Genomic DNA, 23,927 nt, shown 5'->3' with positions numbered 1-23,927 from the left:
CAATCGGGAAGACGACTACTGATGGAACCGCCCAGGCCCCCCAAGTACCAACTACATTGTCTTGGGAAGAAAAAGCCCCACTGCACCCCCACCTTTCATATACACAGTGCACAGACCTCATGCAGCCCCAAAGGGGCAAGGAGAGACTTTAATCAGGAGAGGAGGCGGGATCCACCAGAATAAGAAAAGGTACAGCGAGCGTGGGAGCAGAGGAGCCAGAGCAGGCAGAAGAGACCCAGCTCAGGAAGCTCTGGAAGACTCACCCCTCCAACTCTAGCACAGGCACTGCACTGATAGACAAGGCAAATCAGTGGCCCCTCTCAGCTGGGAGGGCACAAAGAGGCCCTTGTGGCCAGAGGCACCTGGCTTTCAGTGCCCAGCTTCGAGGCATGGCCGGTGGCCACCAATTAAGCCCTTGTTTCCAACCAGTGCTGGGTGGCTTATCTTCAGGCAGAGCTCAGGAAGCTGGCAGAGAGTCCCAACAACTTCCACTGGGCCCAAGGAGGCTCAGGAGTAAGAGGACAAAGGAAAGGAACTGGAGTCTGAAACCTTCCTCCTTCCCTCCCTCTCTCCCAACCTGGGACTTCCTGGAGGTGGGGGGGGGGGAGACACGACACACACAATAGTCGCCTTCTGGCTCCAGGCCCGCCCAGACCCACAGCGACCAATATGGTACAATCACTGGGACCAGTCACAGCCACTGGAGGTGGAGGTTGTTTCGTGTAAAAAAAAAAAAAAAAAAAAAAAGACAAAAAGGTTACAGTCTCCTACAAGCACAGAATTTAAGTTTCAAGACGTTAAAAAAAAATCTGTCCCAGCCCAGGGGACTGAACATCAGAAGCCAGCCTGACCAGGCACATGTGGCCTTGGGGCAGCATGTGCCTTGGGGCAGGTCCACTGCTGCTTTGTTGCCCAGCTAGCAAGCATACCACCCACCTCCCGCATCTAATACCCACCCCAACCCAGCTCCCCCACTCTGCCGCCGCTGTTGCTGCCGCCGCCGCTGCTGCTCTGGGGAGTAACTCCAGGATGCCTTCGCAGAGACACAGGGGAGTCTGAGGGGGAAGGCCTTGAGATCCAGCCAGATGGTTAAAACTGTCAAAAGAACCAAGAGGCAGTGAATGGCAGTTATTAGTGTATCCTGGTAGGCCTGCTCCGGGGAGGCAGGCTGATCTGAGAGCTGCTACTGTGCTCAGATTTCTGAGGGATAGGTTGGGTCCCAGCACACCTTGTAGGCACCCTCTTTCTAATTCAGCCTGCATTCAGCAGTGACCTTCAGGGCTAACTAGTTTAACTAGTGTTACTAACTAGTTTAACTATTGTTAAACCTAGCACTAGCCAAGACAGAAAAATTAAGGGTGAAGCAGGCTCTTCCAAAGCTCCCTTTAACCATGTCATGGTGACTGCTATACAGCTGTCAGTGCCTTGCTTGAACTGAGATGGGAGCTTGCGTGCAAGGGCATGGGGATTAGGGGGCCAAGAGCAGCAGGACCCATGATCTGGTACTTTCTGTCAAGCTCTGGGTGGTTCTCCAGCCATAATATGCCCTTGGAAATATCTTCTGCCCTCAAGTATCCCCCATGGTGCCCAGAGGAGCTGCACACATCTTACAGATAAGCAACTGTGGCCCAGTGGCCCACAGACAGGACCCAGTCCAATAACGAACACTGTCTGGTCCACTAAGTCTTTAAAAAAATATGAATTCATTGCCAACCTTGAAAATATCAGAGATGTCGCATACAAATCCAGATTTGGGGCTTCTTTTGAAAAGCTGAACAATGAAACCGTCATGGGCAGGAGCTCTGTAGTAGTAGTCACCCTCTTCAGAAGAGCCATGTGCTTACCATATCCCCAATGGCCCACTTCACTCCCATGCATTACCTGCCTACGCCCCTCATGCACCCGAGTATGTGACCCCTGCCAAACGCTATGGTGCCATCTTGATCTTTGAATCTGAAAACCAAGCTCTAAGTCCCAGTTCCTCCTCTTGCAGGCTGAGGGCCCTTAGGCAGGTGACTTGACTTTCGGAGCCCTGTTCACTCACTCATAAAAGAGGGATAACCCATGACTCAAAGATTGTTTCAGGGATTGAATGAGATAGATAAATGTTCTTAGCTGTGTAATTATAGAAATATAGTTAGCATCTGAAACTAACAGTATACTATATGTTAGCTAACTGAATTTAAATTAAGAAAAAGAAAGAAATGCAATTACTGTAATTAAATGGTTAATGAGCCAAATATTAAATTAGGACAAGAACTATTTTCCTTTGCAGGGGTGCCTGGATGGCTCAGTGGGTTAAGCCTCTGCCTTCAGCTCAGGTCATGATCTCAGGGTCCTGGGACCAAGCCCCGCATTGGACTCCCTGCTCAGCAGGGAGCCTGCTTCCCCCCTCTCTCTCTCTGCCTACTTGTGATCTCTCTCTCTGTCAAATAAATACATAAAAATTGTTTAAAAAAAAAAACAGTTTTCCTTTGCAGTTAAATGTTAGGCCTTGTAGTGCCTTGGCCATAAAACTTTGGTGCTACAATACCTGGAAAACTTACTATGTACCAAATGATTTGCTTTGTATACCTCTCCTCATTTAATGCTCAATCATACTAGAAAGTACATATTAATGAATAGTCTCATTTCACAGCTGAGGAAACCGAGGCTTCGTATCAAGAGATTCAATAACATGCCCAAGTGGGCAGCGAAGCTGGATGCACACACAGGCAGTATGACCCCACAGCCTGTGTGATCTGAACAAGTATGCTACCCTGCGTGCACAGTACACTGTGCACTGACTTTTGTACACTGACTGTGCTCAGTATAATTAAAGCCCAGGGGAAAAAGGGGTAATTTCTATTTTTAGGAATCTGAGCTCCTTCTGGGCTGGATCTGTATGCACTGGTAGGAGTAAACACTAAATCTACCATCTAGGGATTATAGTTAATGCAAAGCAGAACATGTCAACAAACCAAAAACTGTTTGGAAGAAGAGGAGAAAAAAAGAAGGCCATGTCCTGAATATCTAAATAAGAACAACTGTGTCATCAGCTCATCAGTGTAAATAATTTCTCCTCTTCAGAGGGCTGCAGTCCCTTCAGTTGGGAACACAAACAACTGAAGAGGGATCTGGAGGGACTGAAGCCATTAAAGTAATGAGAAACAGGTCGAAAACACCATGACTATAAGCCTGAGAAAGGGACACTGAAAACATTCAAATCTGTTTGAGAAGTAGAATTACATTGATTAACTGTCCTACATTCTTGGAATATTCCCGTGTACATTTAACTTGCCTCACCTGAGGTCTGAGCTAGATATAGGGAAGGACTAAGTACATTTTGAGATGTAGAAAGCAGTATCTAAGTCCCCATGAGAGACTAAGGGAGGTCCTTGAGTTACAGAAAATGCACTGTAGGTCCCAAAGATCACCCATGGGTCCCCCAGCCCCAAGTGGCTGACATGCCACCCACCAGCAGGTCCTATAGGCCTCAGGAAATATTCACACTGCTGGCACCACTTTGCCACCAGATGCTAAGTTCTGAACCCACAGCTCATCCTACCTCTGGAGGGACACCAAGAAGGCCGCCACTTACATTCTTGAGGAACTCCTCAGCCACGATGCGCGCACGAGCGTTAACCGACAGCTTCATTTCACTGATCTCCTTGTCAATCTCCTCCATGAAGTGGATCACAAAGTCCACCAACTTGTGTTTATACATCTGTTCTGTGTGGAAGTTGGTGATCAGAAAACTGATGTCATATCCCTGGGGAGGGAAGACAGCAGAAAAGAGAAAAAGAAGAAACAGGAGAGAATTAGCATCCAGGGCACTCAGTAGGCCATGTCCTCTATGGTCACTCAGCTACATGCTTCCTACTGGCCATGATCTTCTCCCAAGTCTCATGACCTTCAGGCAGCACTTGCCTGCTCTGGTAGGGTGTCTACGCTGGGTCCAAGTAACTGACCCAGGTGAGAATTTTGTGTCTGACAGGCATCTCTGGAAAACTACCTGTGATACACAGCTGCATTTAGGATGAGTCATGGGGAGAGTAAAGGAACTTGAAATCTTGTTCACAGAAGAATCTAATGAAACAGAGAGAAGAGATGCTTCGGGAGAAGGATGGGACTGGGCTGTGCATGTGTTGAAGAGTAATCTTATGTGTTCTGGGTGGCCCCGGAGGCTAGATCTAGGACCAGGAAAAATGATTTTAGCTCAGAATGAGGATGAGCTTGGCCAACACATCTGATGGTGCACGCTGCTCTGCACAGTACTTGCTTAGTCACTGGGATTATTTTAAGTTGATTTGGCAGGGAGTCTATGGAGAGGACTCGAGTACAAAATCAGACAACCACCGAGCCAATGTCAACTGAGAGACAATGATTTAGTTGGTGACACAGCTTAGAAAGGATTTCTTATTCATTATATCCTTTGTGCCATTAGACTGTAGGCTCTAGGAAGATGCGCAACACATCTCATATTTTTTGCCTTTTCCATAGCTGAGGGAGACCCAACTTTTCCCAAGTTTCTGATCCCCCTTATTCTCACTCCAGCTGAAATGAAAGCCAACTCTCAACTCAGGCAGTGGGGGTCCTATGGCTGGAGGAGCAGCAACCCTGTTCTTCAAACAATCCCAGACCAGTGACAGTAGAATTGGTGGAAGAATCTTGAATATTATGAACATGTGGATCACACAGTCTCACCTCCACTGGTTTCCTTCGAAGAATAAAAAAGTTCTCTGCTCGCATCATCATGAAGCGCATGAACTTGTGGCATAAAATCTTCTCAATTTCATCAGCCTAGTAAGAGTGAAAGATAAACAGGGCTCCCTAAATCGGACATCACAGGCCAACAGAAACCTGTACCCTGGTCTTCTGACCTCAGTTTCCCCCAGACTCACTGTAGGTAGTGGGGTTTCACATCAGGCGCACTGCCTGAATCATGGGGCATCTGGTTGCCTACTGAATGTCTACTATATTAAAGCCTCTTCAACTCAATAAGACATTATTATGATCTCATTTTCACCCATTCCAAAGATAATTCTGGCAAACGAACATCTTTTATCTGCTCCTTCCAGAGCCTGTATCTACATTCAAAGCTGTCTCTTCCTTTCCCATTTCACTAGTGCTGTATTTCTCAAAGTCTATGATATATATACCATCTGGAATTATCAGAGATAAACCTAGGTGGTCTCTGCTTTAGTAACAATGAACATTAAATAATCCCCAAACTTCAACCATGCTGAATTCTCATTATTTCTAATGAAAGAATTTTGCAGCCAGGTGCTGGTATATATGCCCTTAACACCTTCTAACACTTGTTAATCTCCCTTTTTAACAGAGCAGGGACCAAGGACAGAGCTTTCTGTAAGCAACAGGGCCTACACTAAATAACAGTTTTGTTTTCTTTCACTGCTTTAGAGTTCCCCCTATCTGCTTTCTTTCACTTCTTTAGAGTTCCCCCTATCTCACAAGTGATACTGTTTTCCACTACGGCATAAGGTTTCTGTTTCAAACAAATTTAAGTAAAAGAAAATAAGTTAAGGAAATCCATTAAACAAATAACTACCTAAGTGGTACATAAATATGGCAAAAATTATAAGAGTGATGGGAATATGAATGTCACCTAAGAAAACATAAGAAATTACATTTTTTTTACCCTAAATCTCTTTTTCAAGGTTTATGGTTGTCAAATTGGTATTGGTACTATTTATTTCTATGAACTGGCCTTATTACCCCTTCCTTATAAATGATTCTTTGACCTGACACCAAAATGGTCATGGTCTTGGCTGCTACTTTTCCTAACTTCTAACCTAGAGCAAGGCTTACAAAACAGGGTTGCTCTCTCTACTATGCTGACCTGGCAAATCATTCCTTGGGTACACCTGGGTTTCCTTCCACCTCGAATCTGGCACGACGTCTCTTGGATGGGGATCCCTGGCCTCCTGAGGAGGCAGGGGCTCAGTGGTGAGCTCACCTGTTTCACAGCAATGCTGACCCGGACAGAGTTGATGGAGCCCTCAATCAGAACCTTTTCCTTCTCATTCCTGCTGATGGTCACAGGTTGTAACAGGAGCTCTTTGCTACTCCTGAAAACACAATGTCACAGAGGCCTCTGTACTATAGAGGAACAGAATGCTCAGGGAGACCCCACAGCGGCCCTGGAATCTCTGAGACCAGAGTCCAAGGAACAGGAGACTCACAAGTAGGGGCGCTCCAAGATGGGGGCCAGCAAGTGTGTTCTCCAACAGAAGGAGCAAGCTCTGGAGTCAGGGCGATAAGGTTTTGAAATCCAGCCTCCTCTGTTACTTTCCTTGGACAAGTTACCCTGTCGGAATCTCAATTTCCTCATCTGTAAAATGACTGATTCCTATTTCACTGGCAAGGATTGAGAGAGATCAAAAAGGGTCAATTGTCTAATAGAGTGCCTGGCACATGGCAGGAGCTTTACAAACGAGAGCTCTTATTTTAATAACTACGGGCAAACCCATATACCATTTAGGGAATGAGAAGAGAGAGGCTGCCATAAGAATAAGGACAAGCTAAAATCAAACAGTTTGGCCTCCTTTAATTATCAATCCAGAATGATTCACTTATTCAGCATTAAGACTCTTCTCAGGTCAGCTCCCATTTTGATGCCTCTGAATCTCTAGGTATTTGTAATGGTAATTAAAATGCCCAGCAGAAATCATGTTATGTTAAGTACAGCAACACGAAACATGCTAACATTTTGTCAGTATTTTTAAATTCAAATCATTCCAACACGGTGTGGTAACAGTTTATCTCAGTTATAGGTGTCTCAAATTAAACTTTAGAGAACAGAAAAATTTAACAAAACATAAACTAGATAAGAGAAAATAACCCAAAGCATGGAAAATTTGGAGTAAGGAATGAGAGTACGAGTTGGTGGGGAAAAGAACATTCTTTGATCTTTAAATTACAAGAGGGCAGAGATGGCTTCTAACAAAATTCTCCACTCTCTCCTTAAACTGGGTTCAACAATGACACAGGAGATACTTACTGAACAGCCCTACTCTGAGACGTCACACCTGGTGTCAAGCAATCTTGGCTCCAGAGTTTAGCTTCTCCCCTGGGTTTTGTCCTGCCAACCCACTGACCCTATTTTTGGAACTGCAAATTGGGAACCATTGCTCATCGAGCAGTAAGACAAAGTATGTGAACTACAGTTGTCTTGACAACTCCAGGACGGAAATTCATGACAGCCTCCAGACAACTGCCATCTTTGGGGCTGAACCCATCACCCACCCTGATCTTTCTCTTCCCTACCTGACTTCTACTTCCGGCTTGTTGTGTCGTTCTACAACCTGGGAGGAGAAATTCTCCAGGCAGAGGGCAGCCTGCAGTGTGGCCCGCACGGCACTCAGGTAGGGACGGAGAGTGGCAGTCTATAGGAAAAAACACAAGGGAAAATCAGAATCTGTCTTAGCAAACCCATTAGCCCTCTACTCCAACTACATGGGAGCCAGGCGGTACTGAGAATATCTGGCTCTCACATACCACAGTGAACAAAACAGTCTAGGCCTTCAAGGTGCCTTTCATTCTAAGTCTAGAGCAGTAGATCTCAACAGAAGACCATTCTTCCTGCCAGGAGACATTCAGCAATGTAGGGACATTTTTCATTGACAGGACTTGGAGTGGGGTAGGAGGGCTACTGGCACAGAGTAGAGGCCTGGCATACTGCTAAACATCCTACAACTCACAAAAATGAATTATTCAGGGGCATGTGGGTGGCTCAGTCAGGCTTCTTGATTTTGAATTGGGTCATGATCTCAAGAGTTGTGAGATCTAGCCCCGCAAAGTGCTGCATGCTCAGCGCGAGTCTGATTCTCTCCCCCTTCCTCTGCCCCTCCCTCTATCTGCGTGTGTTCTCACTCTAAATAAATAGATAAAAAAAGAAAAAAGAAAGCAAGCCCCAAATAGTGCTGATGTTGAAAAATTCTGGTCTAAAGGCATACAGGTGACAATGACTATTCTCAAATCTGTCTTTTGAGCCAACAATGGGTAACAATAATGTGTTAGACGATGATCTAAATGTTAAGATTCTAAAGACAATCTCTACCTTTAAATAGCTCAACTGGTTACAGAAGACAAAAAACAACTATGATATTCTAAGGAAGAATGAAAAAAAGGGTTAGAATTTGATTCACAAGTTACATTTCCAAAAGAAACTAGTTTGGAAGTAAAGATGAAAACAGATTTTATAATTCATAAAAAGTAAACTAAGGACATTCCCATTAGAGGGATCAGCTTCTACCTACACTGGCTTATCTTCAGTTGTATTAACTAAGTCTTTCTTACCTCAGGGCTTTACACATGCTGATCCATCAATCTACAGGCTTTTCTTCCCTCGCTTGACCCAAGTCATCCCTCAGACCCTGACTTATTCAGGGAAGGCCCCTTCCTTCCTCAGAGAGACCATTCTTGACTTCCCCCTTCATAGTATTTATTATAAGTTACAATAACACAACCTTCATATTTCTTTAGTAAAGTGATTTCTTCTTCGCTAGACTGTAAGCTTCATGGTCAATAGACCATGTCTCTTTATTCAAATCTATATACCCTGCTCCTCACTCGGTACTTAACATATGAAATGTCTTACTCTTTTTCTATACAACATTATGTATAATACCACAACCAAGATTAGAACAAAACCAAAAAGGGGCGCCTAGGTGGCTCAGTGGCTTAAGCCTCTGCCTTCAGTTCAGGTCATGATCTCAAGGTCCTGGGATGAGCCCCGCATCCAGCTCTCTGCTCAGAAGGGACCCTGCTTCTCCCTCTCTCTCTGCCTGCCTCTCTGCCCACTTGTGATCGCTGTCAAATAAATAAAATCTTAAAAAAAAAAAAAAAGAACAATGCAAAAAGGCATTTAAGAGTTCCAGAAGTAATGATGAGTACAGGGTTGCTGTATACAGAAAGCATTTTAGATTCAGTAGATAATGCTGCAATGGTAGTCTAAAGATTCACAGGTAATCTCAAATTCCAGGCTGTTAACTTTAGCTTTTCTTTTAAGGTAGTAAGGAACTGCTGGGATTTTCTGAGGAGGAAGTTGTATGACTTCACGAGTTGCGTGGTGGCTCTGCAGAGAATGGACTGGACAAGGAAGTGAGACAAAAGGCAGATAGGGTTATTCAAGAACACTGAGCCTGGGGCAGTGGAGAGAACAAGCAGAGGGAGGGTATCACAACAGTCAGACTGTCATATAAAATGTAGAGAATATGGAATCAAAAAACACCTCCCAACAAACTGTGGTTCACCCAGACGATGAAATACTACTCAACAATAAAAAGGAGTAACTAGTGATACATGCAACATAGATTAATCTCAAATGCATTATGGTTAAAAAGCCACATTGGGACGACTGGCTAGTCCAGTCTGAAGAGTCTGTGACTCTTGATCTCAGAGTCGCGGGTTCAAGCCCCAAGATGAATGTAGAAAATACAAAAACAAGTAAGTAAATAAAGTTAAGTCGTTTTTTTTTTAAGATTTTACTTATTCATTTGACAGGCAAAGATCACAAGTAGGCAGAGAGGCAGGCAGAGAGAGAGGAAGGGAAACAGGCTCCCTGCTGAGCAGAGAGCCCAACATGGGGCTCAATCCCAGGACCCTGAGATCATGACCTGAGCCAAAGGCAGAGGCTTTAACACACTGGGCCACCCAGGCGCCCCTAAAGTTAAGTTTTTAAAAAGCCACATCCAAAGGCCTACATCCTGAAGAATTCTGTTTGTATGACAACACTGAAAAGGCAAAACTATAGGAGAAAAAAAAAATCTGGTTGCCTGGAATGGGGAGAAGACAGGACTGATAACAGAAGAATTTGAGGGCACTTTTTGAGGAAACATTCTGTTATTTTGGTTGTAGTAGTGATTACATTATTGTGTTTGTCAAAATCCACAGATGATAAACTTAAAAACGGTGATTTTTAGGTGACAAGCCCCTGACACCTGCCTTTTCACAAATAAAATGCATTCTCATGTAATACCTCAATAAAGTTGACTTTTAAAAAATACAGGTGATATAGCCTCAATTAGAAGAAAGAAAATCCAGGCTTCTACCTGAGGTAAGAAGACACAAAGCCAGGACAAGTAACATAAAAAGAAAAGCAAGTATAAGAGAGAAAATGATTTTTGACCCGGAGATCTAATTTGAAGGTGTCTTTAAGATTTCCAGGCAAACCTTAAAAAACAACTAGGAAGACAGATTCAAAAGCCACCAGAACACACAAGGTCATCAAAGCCAGGACTCGACAGGTGCCACTAGGAAAAATGCAAAGAGGAAGGTGGTGAGCCCAAGCCTCAACTCCCAGGAACACCCACATCTATCAAATGGGAGTACTGCCAGGAAGGGAGGGATCAGTAGTAGCAGAGCTCACGGTTAACACGGCTGAATTCTGACCAGGAAGAGGTCTGGGTGGTGGCAGCATAAAAGCGATCCTTCTGTGCGGTAGAAGCAAGGCAGGGAGTAAAGAGAAGAGTGGGATAAGGAAGTGTAGACGCTTCCTCTGGGAAACCGGGGTCAAGCGGGCAGGAGAGGACAAGACCGTGTACTTAGGGAAGTTCTCACTCAAGTTCTCCTCTGAGTGAGAAGACCTTACTATGCGCCTCAGCGGTCCTACTACGGGCAATGAGGCCTACTAAGTGCCTTCACGGCGCTTCCACCAGCCTAGGAGGTCCCACTTCTGAAGTCCTCTACCCTCACAATTCCCCACCTGGACCGAAAGCTAAACCTTGAAGCTGCAAGTCCTGCTTCGTAAGAAGGCGTCCCCCGCTCGCCCCTTCCTCACTTCGGCTCCAGCCCCACCCTCTCTCCTCCAGTCCCCTCGTGTCCCAACACCCCGCAGTATCCCTCAGCCCCGGGCCTCTCCCCTGCTAAGCCGCATCTCCCCCAGACCCACAGCTTTGAGGCAAAACCGCGGGGGTCCCTGGCCCGGGGCCCGGCTCTCTCACCATCGCGGGCGCTGGCTGGGCCGGAAAGCGGAAGTGCGGAAGTGGCCAGCCCCGCGACGCCTGCCTTTTCGCGAGAAGCGCAGCCTCAGTCTCCGCCCGAACTTCCGGACGGTACCATCTATGATCCGAACGGAGAAGGGGGAGCCCAGGAACACTTGGTCCTTTGGAAGTTTCCCCGCTAGGACTTTCTTGACATTTTTAAGCTCCTTAAGTTTCAAATAGATACTCAAGATTATCCCGTTATCCATGCAGCTCTCCCTTGTGACTTTGGCCTTCTTGTCTTTGTCATAGTCTTTCCCCATAATCAGGCAATGGTGCAGCCCGGCCTCAGGTTGGGCACCATATTAGGACAAGGCGAGGCGGAGGAGTTCTTCGTTCCTTCCGGTTCTGCGCCCCTATCCTTTCTTTGGGCCCCTCCTACTTGCAGCCCCTTGGGCTCAGCGGGACTAACCGCCGGGCAGAGAACTAGGCTGTCGAGCCCCGCCCCCAGCCTCGGGCTGTTCCCCAGAGTAAGCCTGAGGCTTACCCCTCCCCCCCGCCCACCTGCAGTGGGCTCGCTCGCGGCCTGTACAACCTTCCCCGCAAGCCATATTGGGCTCTCCCTCGCGTCTCCCACCCCCGCGTCCTCTGCAGGGAGCCCGCCCCTAGCCAGTTCCGGGGCGGTTGCTCCCACTAACCGGAACTCCCCGCCCCCTCCCGTGGCCTGGGGGCGGTAGGAGGCAGCAGGAGGCTGCAGTGAGGAGGTAGAGGGGGTGGGGGCCGCGTTAGGGGGTCCCTAGAGGACGAGGACCCTGAAGGCAAGTCACTGGGGCGACCCACGGGAGGGGCCAGCCATTACACAGGCGCACTTCTGTGCCAGGCACTGAACTGGGCTCTTGACGAGCATCCTCTCTTAATCCTCAGAACATCCCAGGGAGGTAGGTACTATTGTGATCCCCATTTTACAGATACAGACTTCTTATGGGGAAACAGATTCAAGATTTGTTTTGTCCCCATTTTGTAGATGGAAAAACCGAGACTCAGGAAGGTTAATTAGTATGTTCAGAGCTACATAAATAGAGAATGGTAAAGGCTGGACTTGAACCCAGGTATGTCTAGCCTACCAGCCCACATTTTTAACCACTGTCAGGGGCAAAGAGGTGGGACAAAGATGGGAGGGGGGTCAGACAAGGAGAAGCAGGGAAGCACGGAGAACATTAACATTGTAAGAATGGAATGTTTGGAGCTCAGGGGATTTGCAGAACTCGGGAGGAGTAGAATAGAAAAGCATCAGGAAGGTAGGGCATAGCATATCACAGAAATTAGTGGCACAGACTCACAACTACCTGGACTCAGATTGCATCTTAGTAACCTTGGGCAGGTACCCACCTTTACAGAGTCTGAGTTTCCTTGTCTGTAAAGTGTAGATCACCATTGTCCCTTCTTACGGGGTTGGGTGAGGAATTCAGTGAGAAGCCAGTAAAATATCTGTACTTAGCTTGATGTACAGTAAGTGCTCTGTGAGTGGGGCAGCGCCATCAACCTTGTCAACAAGGTACTGAAGCTGGGCTTTCTCCTTGATTCTGTTCCTGGATGAAGGGAGCTCTTGGACTTTTGTTGTGCCAGTTTATCTCCTATCAATGGCTCTCTCCTCTCCAGTTCCACAGGGTCCCGTATCCTGGGCCATGAGTGAACTGAAGGACTGCCCCTTGCAGTTCCATGACTTCAAGTCTGTGGACCACCTGAAGGTCTGTCCACGCTACACGGCCGTGCTAGCCCGCTCTGAGGATGATGGCATCGGCATCGAGGAGCTGGACACTCTGCAGCTGGAGCTTGAAACTCTGCTTTCCTCTGCCAGCCGGCGTCTGCGGGTTCTCGAGGCTGAAACCCAGGTGATACCCTATAGAGAGGATATCACCAGGGGTGGACTCTGATGAGTTATGGGATGGGTCATTGAGTTAGCCGCACCTGCTGAGGCTTGGGGTACAGGAGCTTAGCGGGGAAAGGAGAGTCCCAAGCTGGGCTCGTGTAACACATAGAATATGTAAGAATGTGCATGATCCTCATAAATGACAAGATTTCCAATTTACTGAGCATTTATTGACCCCAACCCCCATTTTGTTCTGAGTCCTGTGCTAGGCGTTAGAGAGAGGTAATTAGGATACTTCTGGCCTTCAGGGTGTTTGCCAACTAAAGGGAGGGGGAGGTCGGACAAATACCAGGTGATATTGTATTATGGTTAGACGTATAAGGGAACTGAATTGAGAAGACCTGGATTTGAATCCTGGCCTAAGTACTTGCTTAGTGCTGCTGTTTCCTATCTATGTGACTTTGGTAAAGTTGCCTCCTGTCACTGAGCGTCAGTTCCCTATACGCAAACTGGGATGAAAAATAGGAGCTACCTTTGAGCTTTTGTGAGATAAAAGAGAGGTTTTTTGTTTTGTTTTGTTTTGTTTTTTGCAAAGCCTCAGCCCAATATCTAATACTAAGTATTTCAGATATTAATTATAGGTACTACTCTTGATTATTTCTGTTCACTATGTAAACATCCCCTGAGCAGTGTGTGTCAGATGCTATGCCAAATCCTGGCGAACGGATAGTTAAGATGAATTTCATGATCTCCAGTAGCTTATAGTCTAGTTGAAAAGACAGGTATACTATTCATTCAGGGATGATCAAACAACACATTTAGGCCTGCGATGGAGGTACATAGTGTAAGAGACCCAGAAAGGACCAAGATACCATTTTAAGAAAATGAATGGTTAACCTGTGGTCCCTGTGCACTGAAGCTTTTTGAGCAGGGCTGTGGCATATTGTTTTATTTTAGCATGTAAGAAGCTGGGTAACTGATGTGGAAAAGGCTTCCCAGTTGTGGTGACATTTGAAGTGAAGGTTTGCTGGGAAGCTTGTTTGCATTCACCAAAAAGTTACCAGCAGCATATTCCAGTATTAATATGCACTGGGCATGAGCATTTGTTTGACCTAAATACTGTGTGACTGGGTTGAGTGAACAGAGGTGAATCAGTACAAATAAATAGAATGATGAGAAGTATATGAATAAAATCCTATGAGGTAGGAACAGAAAAGGAACTGAGTTTTGAAGGATGAGTAAGAGTTTACTAAATAAAAAGGGAATGGATAAATAGACTTTGGAGCCTTCTCAAGTCTAGATCCTAATTCTTCACTAGGAGAAAAACTTGTCCTTCTGACTTCCCTTCTCCCCCTCAGTGATAGTCTCTATAAATTTCAGATCCTCACTGACTGGCAGGATAAGAAAGGTGATCGACGATTCCTGAAGCTGGGTCGAGACCATGAGCTTGGAGCTCCCCCAAAACATGGAAAGCCGAAGAAACAGAAACTGGAAGGGAAGGCGGGACATGGGCCAGGCCCTGGGCCTGGCCGGCCCAAATCCAAAAACCTTCAGCCCAAGATCCAGGAATATGAATTCACTGATGACCCAATTGACGTGCCACGGATCCCCAAGAATGATGCCCCCAACAGGTTCTGGGCCAGAGAGTATAGAGGGGCCTTGGGATTTAGGCAGTAGAGGCTGGAGGGGCCTGGAGCTGAGGATGGTGGCATAGGAGGTGTCCATTCAGGATCTGCTTCTCTTTGCAGGTTCTGGGCTTCCGTAGAGCCCTACTGTGCTGATATTACCAGTGAGGAAGTGCGCACACTAGAGGAACTACTGAAACCCCCAGAAGATGAGGCTGAACATTATAAGGTAGAAACTCTGGGCCTTGGTTGACAGGGTGGTGAACAAGAGGGCTCAGAGGAAAATCATGTATCATCTTCCTTCCCCCTACTCTGCCCGTACTCTACCCATCCAGATACACAGGCTTTAATTCTCAGCTCTCTTCTTCCATTGTCTCCTCTCTACCTCATCCAAATGATCACATACATCCTAAGGCATCTACTTCAATGACACTGTCCTTTGTCCCAACATCTCCATCACTTCTGCTTTGATTCTGGCCTTCATTGGATTTCACCCAAATGGTCTGTTAATACTTCCTTGCTTCCAGACGGACTTTTTGTTTTCCTTTTTTTTTTTTTTTAAAGATTTTATTTATTTATTTGATACACAGAGAAAGATCACAAGTAGGCAGAGAGGCAGGCAGAGAGAGAGGAGGAAGCAGGCTCCCTGCTGAGAAGAGCGCCCAATGGAGGACTCAATCCCAGGACCCTGAGATCATGACCTGAGCCAAAGGCAGAGGCCCTAACCCACTGAGCCACCCAGGCGCCCTGTTTTCCTTTTTTTTTTTAATATATAAAACTTTACTTATGATGTACATAAAACCGATTCCATTAAAGAAGTTGTAGAAAATACAGAATAGTGTCAGGGAGCACTCTCCTCTAGGTCGCTGTTGTGTTAGGAAGTGACAAAGCTCTGTTCCTAGGCCTCCCCTGACTCCTGCACAAGATGAAGTCCAAGCATCGTGGTCCTTGGTGACACAGCCCTACTGCCCCTCTCCAGTTTCCTCAGCCATGCCCCCTTGTCACTGCTGCATTTACCAGCCCTGCCAAGCAGTTTGCCCTCACCCCAGGCCCACGCAGACTCTTTGCTGGTCTCTGGGCCTCTGCACATGCTCTTTTTCCCTTAGTAAACTAACTTGTCCTTCAAAGCACTGATGCCTTGTTATCTCCACCAGAATGCCTTTGCACACTCCCCACAGTAAGTTTCTTTTTCATATACACAGTACCTAGACCTACCTCTAACACTTCAGTTCTTTGAATTTTTTAAAAAATTTATTGGGAAAAAAAATTATTTGAAGAGTTAATCCATATAGGCAGTAGTAAATTCAGGTAATACAAATGAGAATTTCCTCTCCTGACACTAAGGCTCCTAGATCTCTCTAGGGACCACACCTATGACCTGAGATGGTCCAGGTACATACATCTTTCTGCACCTCTATCTTGGAAATTGTTTCATACTGGCTCCCAGGTGTGTCTTAGTTGGTTATGTACCTGTCTCCCTTACTAGACTGTGAGCATAGAGATTTTTATCTCCTTTATTTCTTCCTACCTATGCACGGCATGGGCCTTAGCCCTGGGGTGGGTACTTGGGAGACCCATAAGTGAAGGAGTGAATGATGAGCCTATTCGCAGTGTCCAAGTGCAGAGAGAGCCCCCACTCACCCCAGGCATGGCTTGCCAGTGTTTACCCCCTTTTGGCCGGGTGGCATCTCCCCACAGATCCCACCCTTGGGGAAGCACTACTCCCAGCGATGGGCACAAGAGGACCTGCTGGAGGAACAAAAGGACGGGGCCCGGGCAGCAGCTGTGGCTGACAAGAAGAAAGGTCTCATGGGACCACTGACTGAACTGGACACTAAAGGTAAGGTAGGCCCTGTCTCCTTGCCCACCACAGGCCAGGACTTGAGTTCCCAGCTCTCAGCCCACCTGTCTACCATTTCTCTGCCCACTTTAGATGTGGATGCCCTGCTGAAGAAGTCTGAGGCCCAGCATGAGCAGCCAGAAGATGGGTGCCCCTTTGGTGCTCTGACGCAGCGCCTCCTACAGGCCCTGGTGGAGGTGAGCACCCTAACTCAACAGGAAATACGCTTACTTTCTGTTCTGATGTTTTATTTTGTGTTGAGATATGTCATACATTTAGAAAGTTATACGGATCTTGGATGTATAGATTGATAAATTTTCACATCTGAGCACACTTGTATATTTGGCCTTATGATCTCAAAACAAAGTGTTGCCAGTGTCTTAAAGCCTTTCATGCCCCTCCCAGATTCTAACCTCCCCCCAAAGTGGCCACTACACACAGTTAATTTTGTTGAGTATTAGCTAAGAGCTGAGCTCTGTGCAAGGGCTTTCCACACATCCTCTTGTTGGAGGCAAGGGCAGTGGTTAGCCCCGTGTTGCATACTAGAAAATTGAAGCTCAGAAAAGAGAACCGTTTGCTTGAGGTTGTATAGCTAATAAATAGAAGCAGGACACAAACCCTAGGTACAGAGTCCCTTTTTTTAATGCCTACTATCTGGCCTTAGGCACATCTCTTCACTTCCCTGAGTCTTAGTTTTCTCCCTGACTCAAATACAGTAGTGTTTTTCTCTCATGTAATAATCTGGGGACTCGTGTTCCGAGTTGGCTGAGGTGGGAGTGAGGGGAGATCTCAGCCTCACACCATCAAACAAGGACCCCCAGCTGTGGTGGCTTTGCCACCCTAAACATGTACTCTGCACAGGGTCATTCTGGGTATGATTGCTACTCCAAGCCCACAGAGAAAGAGCAAGGGAAAATGTGTGAAGGAAGGTTTATGGGCTGTGACTGCCTGTGGCTCTTATCTCTTCTGATCACTTTTCACTGGAGAGAATTTGTCACATGACCACATATAACTACAAGGGAAGCTGGGAATTATAGAATAGCTGGGCAGCCATAAAGCCAGCTACAGAAAGGTGAGAATGGCTTTTGGACAGCCAGCTGCCCTTGCCACAACATGCTTAGCACAGTGCCCGGTACAATGCAAACGCTTAGCTCTTCTTTTTACTATTGTTGAGATTATCATTGCTCTTCTGTGCTCCCTTCTTTTGGTATCAGTACAAAAAAGGATTCCTAAGATGATCAGAGTTTTCTGGAATCAGTTTGGGAAGGCTTCCCAGAGGGATGGGAATAATAAAAGAGTATTTCTGGTCTGTGAAGACTGAAGATTCTGACTGAAGGTCAGAAAGGAGCAAGAAAATGGAAATACTATGGCTCTTACTCCTTCCATCCCATTCCTGTGGTTTTCTAGGAAAATATTATTTCCCCTATGGAGGACTCTCCTATTCCTGACATGTCTGGGAAAGAATCAGGGGCCGATGGGGCAAGCACCTCTCCCCGCAACCAGAACAAGCCCTTCAGGTAAGTGACAACTCTGTTCATATCCTACTATCTGGCCCCTGCCTCTGTTGACTTCTTTCCATCCCAGCATGGGAGGTCTTCATTAAAAGAGAGATTGAGGGCATTTTGATGAAGCCCAGTGAAAATTTCAACCATGCATGCTCACCCAGCATTTCTACATGCACAGACTCAAGTACAAGGTTGTTCATCATAGCACTGTTCTTACTTTAAATGGTCTAAATGAACAACTGAAGAGGATTGGTTGGCTAAACAGTTGTAATTCCACATGATGAAATAACCTGTAACTATTAATCATCTTAGGGAAACCTAGTTAATTGACACAAAAAGATGGAAACAGTAGAGTGTTAAATGGAGAAAATATCAGTTGAGCATGATACAAATGATCCTGGTTTTACTCAGTATATATTTAAATTTGTGCATGTAGGGGAAAAAACAAAATAATGTGTAATAAAAGATTGGAAATAACATGTAACAAAATCTGTAATGTGTATAGCATATAAGTAATATAAAATATTTATGCTTTTGTATGTGTAATGTCACTAACAGCAAAATAACAGTAGTATTTTTAGTAGTAACAGAAAATAATCATGGTTCTCTCCGAGTTGTTGGCATTACAGGTTTTTCTATATTTTTTGACAGTGGATATGTGTTGGCTTGTGTTTGAAATAAGACCAGATATGTCTGTCTCTGTATTTCCCAGCATATTGAGCAATAATTGACATATATTCCTGTATGAGTTTAAGGTGTATGTGTACAAACATGTATGTGGTCTGATTTACATATGTTGTGAAATGATTACCACAATAGGTTCAGCTAACATCCATCTTCTCACATAGATTCAATAAAAAAAAAGGAAAAATATTTCTCCTTGTGATGAAAACTCTTGGGATTTACACTTTGTATCATACAGTAGTGTTAGCTAAGGTCATTGTGTTGTATAGAACATCCTGGGACTTATCTTGTAAGTGGAAGTCTACCTTTTGATCACCTTCCTCCAGTTCTGCGCCCCCCTCCTCGTCCTTGATAATGGAAAGTCTGATCTCTTTTTCTATGAATTTGTGGGTTTTTTAGATTCCACATATAAGTGAGATTATGTGTTATTTGTTTTTCTCTCTCTGACTTATGTCATTTAGCATAATGCATTCAGAGTCCATCCATGTTGTCACAAATGGTAGGATTTCCTTGGTTTTTTAAGGCTGAATAATAATCCATTGTATATATACCACAATTTTTTTTTAAGATTTTATTTATTTATTTGACAGACAGAGATTACAAGTAGGCAAGAGAGGCAGGCAGGGAGAGAGGAGGAAGCAGGCTCCCTGCTGAGCAGAGAGCCCGATGTGGGGCTCGATCCCAGGACCCTGGGATCATGACCTGAGCCGAAGGCAGAGGCTTAACCCACTGAGCCACCCAGGCACCCCTATACCACAATTTCTTTATTCCTTCCTCCATGGATGGACACCAAGGTTGCTTCTATATCTTGACTATTGTAAATAATGCTGCTGTGAACATGGGGGTACAGATGTGTTTTCAAGTTAGTATTTACATTTCCTTTGTGCATATTCCCAGAATTGGAGTAGCTGGATCGTATGGTAGCTGTTTTTAATTCCTTGAGGATCCTCCACACTGTGTTCCACGGTGGCTGCACTAACTTATGTTCCCACCAACAGTGCAAGAGGGTTCCCTTTTCTCCAGATCCTCGCCAACATTTGTTATCTCATCTTTGTGATGATAGCCATTCTAACAGGCCAGCGGTGATAATTCATTGTGGCTTTAATTTGCATTTCTGTAATAACTAGGGATGTTGAGCATCTTTTCATGTTCCTGTTGGCCTTTTATATATCTTCTTTGGAGAAATGTCTATTCAGGAACTTTGCCCTTTTTTTTAATTGGGTGGGTTTATTGCTTTTGAGTTATAGGAGTTCTTTATATATGATGGGTATTAACTTCTCATCAGATAAATCATTTGTAGATACTTTTCCCATTCCATAAGTTATCTTTTCACTTTGTTGATAATTTCTTTTGCTATGCAGAAGTAATTTTTTGATGTTGTCCCGCTTGTTTAGGCTTTATTTTGTTGCTTGTGCTTTAGGTGTCAAAGCCAAAAAGTCATTGCCAAGACCCATGTCAAGGAGCTTAGCTTTTAACATTTTCTTTGTATTTTTATACCTAGATAGATAGGGGGTGCCCAAAGAGAAAAGAATGTGTTCACTAGCCTCTAAGCTGGGCCTTGAGCAAATGACTCCCTTACTCTGTAGTGTGCCACATACCAAGTCCCTGGAGAGCCGCATCAAGGAGGAGCTGATTGCCCAGGGCCTGCTGGAGTCAGAGGACCGCCCTGCAGAGGACTCGGAGGATGAGGTCCTCGCAGAGCTGCGCAAACGGCAGGCCGAGCTGAAGGCGCTCAGTGCCCACAACCGCACCAAGAAGCATGACCTGCTGAGGTGAGTGTGGACAGGTGATGTGGGTCAGGGAGTGGCTGAGGAGGCCTAGGCCGCTGCTGGTTGCCTTCTGGGGGCTTTATAACAGTGTTCCCAAACCCTGTGGGGCCTCTAAATCACCTGGAGAGCCTTGGAAAAATTACCATTGCCAGGCACCACAGACTCTAGGGCTCAGGCACCTATGATTGATTTATTGACTTATTTGGAATTACTGTCAAAAAAACATATAAAATTGATTCTTTCAGTCATTTTTAAGTGTACAGTTCAGTGGTATTAACTATATTCACATTGTTGTGTGATTTATTTTTTTAAATGTTCATACTTACTTTCATTTTCCAATATGTTTTTACAACAAATTTCATAAACATAGAGTGTCTGAAAGAGTAGTATGATAAACACCAATACACTACCTAACTGGATTTATCAGCTATTAACAGTTTGGACATCTGTGGTTATTACTGGCCCTTCACTGGAAATTGCCCAGCATTTTAGTATCAGTTCTTTAAGGAACTGGTCACAAGATCTTTCCTTTTATATTTGCTCCCAACCATCTTGCCCTGAGTTGGTCATGACAAAAGTATAGGTGACATCTAGAGGGAGATTATGTTGTTGCCATCTTCGGGGAAAAGTAGGGAAGCAGCCTCACTGACAGGTGTGTCTTCCCCTCACAGAGCCCCAACAGGGCTGGGTGTACTCATTCATTTGGCCAGCTCTGCCTATCTCTTACACGTTGTACTGGGGGCTAGCAAGAGAGGCAGAGCAAAAGGCTTGTGGTCTATAGGTGGATGATTGGTGCGCCATTAAAAGGAGAGGAAACTGCTGACAAGCTGCTAAGGGGGTGCTTAAGGATGAGGGTACATTGAGTGCCTACAGTGTACCAGGGGCTTTGTATACACTACGCTGTTTAATCTGGACTACATCCCAGGGGATAGTTGGTATTTTCCCTGTTTCCTAGATGAGGAAGTAAAGGGCCAGTGAAGTGAGTGCTCTCCTGGAGGTCATATAGCCAGTAAAGAGCCAAGGTGCAACTTGAGCCCAAGGCTAAATGCACAGCCTCTTTCTAGTTCCATTTCATGCAAGAACAAAAAGAGGAAAATAAAAGATGAAAGAGGCACTGAGTGAGTAGGGTAGAGGGGAGAGAGTGATAGGGAAAAGCAAGGATATGCAGATATAGAGGTAGTGGACAGTGAATGAACTAGCTGGGGTTGTCAGGAGACCAGAATCCAGCCTTCAGTCCTGCTGTGGACCAGCTACCGGGCCTTAAGTAAGGTATCTCCTTCCCCAAGCAACAGCTTTCCCTTCTGGAAAATTAACAGGTTGGACTAGGTCAGATCTCTGAACCGCCTTCCAGCTCCACCAACAGTGGAATTTATAGGTCGGATTCCATTTACAGGGGTTGGTTCTGCCTCTGTGTTCTTCATGTAGACCTCAGGCTGCCTAGACACTTAGGTTGCTTTGGAATTTGGATACGGAAATAAGGAGGTCTGCTGACACTAGAATACCTTTTAAAGAAGATTGGAGCCAACCTGCCTTAATTCAGGTCTCCTACTCACTACTTGTGGGATTTTGGGGTGTTTTTTACTCTTCTTGACTTCCATTTCATCACTGGTAACATCGCTGTTATGAGGCTTAATTCTGCTGACATGTTTGAAGAGCTTGAGATTGTACCGAGTGTATAGTACCATACAAATGTGGTTCAATAACTTTGCTTTTTGGTATGAAGCATCCACAGGAGTGCCAGCCTGGGGTGGTGTGTAGGTTCAGTCTGGAAGAGGGAGGGGGGCCCCACTGTGGAGGTGGGCTTCCCAGGGCACCTGGCTGGCTGGTCCCCACAGGCTGGCAAAGGAGGAGGTTAGCCGGCAAGAGCTGAGGCAGCGGGTCCGCATGGCAGACAATGAGGTCATGGATGCCTTCCGGAAGATCATGGCTGCCCGGCAAAAGAAGCGGACCCCCACCAAGAAGGAGAAGGACCAGGCCTGGAAGACTCTGAAGGAGCGTGAAAGCATCCTAAAGCTGCTGGATGGGTAGCCCTCACTCCTGCCTCAAGCTGCCTTCCTCTGGCCTGGGGGAAGGAGGGGTGGGAAGCCCACTTCCTTCTTTGGGCTACCCAAACCATAGGCCTGTGGCTGCCTGAAAATGTCAAATTGTGACAGTCTCTAGAGGACTGTGGCCTTTCCCTGAATTCTTTTGGCCTAGCTCTGTAGAGCTAGGATATGGGAAGCTCTGTTGGGCTGGCCTAGTCTGTGCTTCCCCCCTCTTTACTATCCCCCACTCCCACTCCCTCTCCCTCAAGGACTTCTCTCTTGTGGTTTTGTAAAGTGCAAACCTGAAAGTAAAGTGACTGCTGTGGTTTTTTAAAAAGTATCCAGAATCTTTGAATGTCTGTTATTGTGGGGTAGAAAAGAACTGGTGTGGGTGGCAAAGGAGGGTATGCTTGGGGGCTCTCAGCCTTTGGCCAATCACCCATGTCATTTATTCAGGAAGAACTCCCTGAGGATACTTGTGGATTCATAACAAGGAAATGTGTTGATTGGGGTCTTGGTGGTCCTGGGGCAGGGTGGCCTCCAGGGTTGGCCAAGCCAGCAACTCAACAGGACCATCAAGGGTCCAGCTACCTCTGTACTGTGTCAGGCCTGACACAGAAAGCTACCGTATCAGCTTTTGCCTGAAATAGGTTTTCCTCCAGCTGTGCAGCCAGTAGCAGCGGACAGAGGCAAAATTGATGTCTAGCACAGGAGAGAGCAGGAAGGAGCCAGCTGGCATTCCTGGCCCACCCACAAGAGCACAATGCCTTTCCCAAATACCATTATGTCTCACCTGGCCCACACTAAGGCCTGCATGTCCATTCTTGAACCAGTCACTGAAGCAAGGGATGCCTCTACTGTCATTTAACTGGTGCGAGTAGAGTCTGCTCCACCAAGCCCAAGGCAGTGGGGAGAAATGGGGGAACCCAACAAAAATCTGAGTAGGAAGGGGAAGTGGATGCTGGATAGGCCACCAGTAATAGCCCTTCCTCAACCCGAGCGAGAAACTAGGCCTAGGCGATACAGATGAGCAAATGTGCTCTTGTCCCTACCTCAAGTTGTTCCCACACTAGTCAGGGAGTCGGAAAATAATCTGCAATTTACTGTGGGAAGGTTGAAGTCCACATGGGAGAAGGGAAGAGAAGGTTCCCTGAGGAAGTGACCTGTGAACTGAGCCATAAAGATGACAAGTACAGCCAACATTCTTAAATGTGCAGCACTTGTGTTAAGAGAACTGCCCCTTCCCCATTCCATGTAGCTCTTAGTGGGGCTGTCATACTAGGATGGATACATGACCCCAGCTTGCCCAGTCACAGTACACTATTTTTTAGCCATGATAATTGGTCCAAAAAGTGGACATGTATGTGACTTAGGCTGGGTCAATCAGAGGCCTTCCATAAGCTTACTGTAGTGATGCTGACAGAGGAGGGTTTTTCTTTTGGATCAAAAGCCTGAGAATGTAATCATAATTAGACTACCTGCTGACCCACTCTCTTGCCATGTGGAAGAACCTGCCTCAGAACAAAGCCAACTCAGAAGAGCCGAGCCAGGAGACGGAAAAGGAGGCAAAGTCCTCGTGATGTAGCTGGAGCCTCATCCTCCACTGGACCTTCCAGTTATATCAGCCCACAAGTGCTGCTTTTGGCTTAATCTGGTTCCCTTTGGAGTTTCATCATTTGTCAACT

The 23,927-nt window shown here is 45.9% G+C and overlaps 2 protein-coding genes across 4 annotated transcripts; one reads left to right on the top strand and one right to left on the bottom strand.

Moving 5' to 3' along the window:
- Positions 1-117: 117 nt before the first annotated feature.
- Positions 118-11,143, bottom strand: ARPC4 (actin related protein 2/3 complex subunit 4). Its single transcript, XM_004738484.3, has 6 exons — positions 10,947-11,143; positions 7,270-7,388; positions 5,960-6,071; positions 4,687-4,782; positions 3,581-3,751; positions 118-1,095 (listed from the first exon to the last, which is right to left on the bottom strand). The coding sequence occupies exons 1-6, from the start codon at positions 10,947-10,949 to the stop codon at positions 1,090-1,092; spliced, it is 507 nt and encodes a 168-aa protein (XP_004738541.1). The 5' UTR covers positions 10,950-11,143; the 3' UTR covers positions 118-1,089.
- A 159-nt stretch (positions 11,144-11,302) lies between these two features.
- TADA3 (transcriptional adaptor 3) lies at positions 11,303-22,582 on the top strand. 3 transcript variants are annotated; one of them, XM_013054377.2, is made up of 10 exons: positions 11,306-11,863; positions 11,950-12,034; positions 12,585-12,817; positions 14,176-14,426; positions 14,544-14,649; positions 16,119-16,260; positions 16,354-16,457; positions 17,668-17,777; positions 20,036-20,221; positions 22,054-22,582. In XM_013054377.2, exons 3-10 carry the CDS (start codon positions 12,611-12,613, stop codon positions 22,244-22,246), a joined length of 1,299 nt encoding a protein of 432 aa, XP_012909831.1. In that variant the 5' UTR covers positions 11,306-11,863; positions 11,950-12,034; positions 12,585-12,610; the 3' UTR covers positions 22,247-22,582. The 3 variants fall into 3 exon arrangements, with proteins under 3 accessions (XP_012909842.1, XP_012909831.1, XP_012909826.1); XM_013054388.2 differs by lacking the exon at positions 11,950-12,034 and having other exon boundaries at positions 11,303-11,455; XM_013054372.2 differs by lacking the exon at positions 11,950-12,034 and having other exon boundaries at positions 11,307-11,863.
- The last annotated feature ends 1,345 nt before the right edge of the window (positions 22,583-23,927 follow it).

This window comes from Mustela putorius, unplaced genomic scaffold (genome assembly GCF_011764305.1).
Source record: "Mustela putorius furo isolate JIRA1106 unplaced genomic scaffold, ASM1176430v1.1 tig00003850_pilon_pilon_pilon, whole genome shotgun sequence".
Classification (NCBI taxonomy): domain Eukaryota; kingdom Metazoa; phylum Chordata; class Mammalia; order Carnivora; family Mustelidae; genus Mustela; species Mustela putorius.
The sequence above is the reverse complement of the archived record's forward strand: the minus strand, read 5'-3'. Positions and strand labels throughout refer to the sequence as shown.

Excerpts from the sequence above, each read along its gene's own strand:
- ARPC4 (XM_004738484.3), bottom strand. Across the intron at positions 6,072-7,269 it reads AAGCCGGAAGTAGAAGTCAG|GAGTAGCAAAGAGCTCCTGT; the intron begins GTAGGGAAGAGA and ends TTGTGTTTTCAG. Across the intron at positions 3,752-4,686 it reads TTCGAAGGAAACCAGTGGAG|GGATATGACATCAGTTTTCT; the intron begins GTGAGACTGTGT and ends TTCCCTCCCCAG.
- TADA3 (XM_013054388.2), top strand. The coding sequence starts at position 12,611 with ATGAGTGAACTGAAGGACTGCCCCTTGCAGTTCCATGACTTCAAGTCT. Across the intron at positions 12,818-14,175 it reads TTCTCGAGGCTGAAACCCAG|ATCCTCACTGACTGGCAGGA; the intron begins GTGATACCCTAT and ends TATAAATTTCAG. Across the intron at positions 16,261-16,353 it reads GACTGAACTGGACACTAAAG|ATGTGGATGCCCTGCTGAAG; the intron begins GTAAGGTAGGCC and ends TGCCCACTTTAG.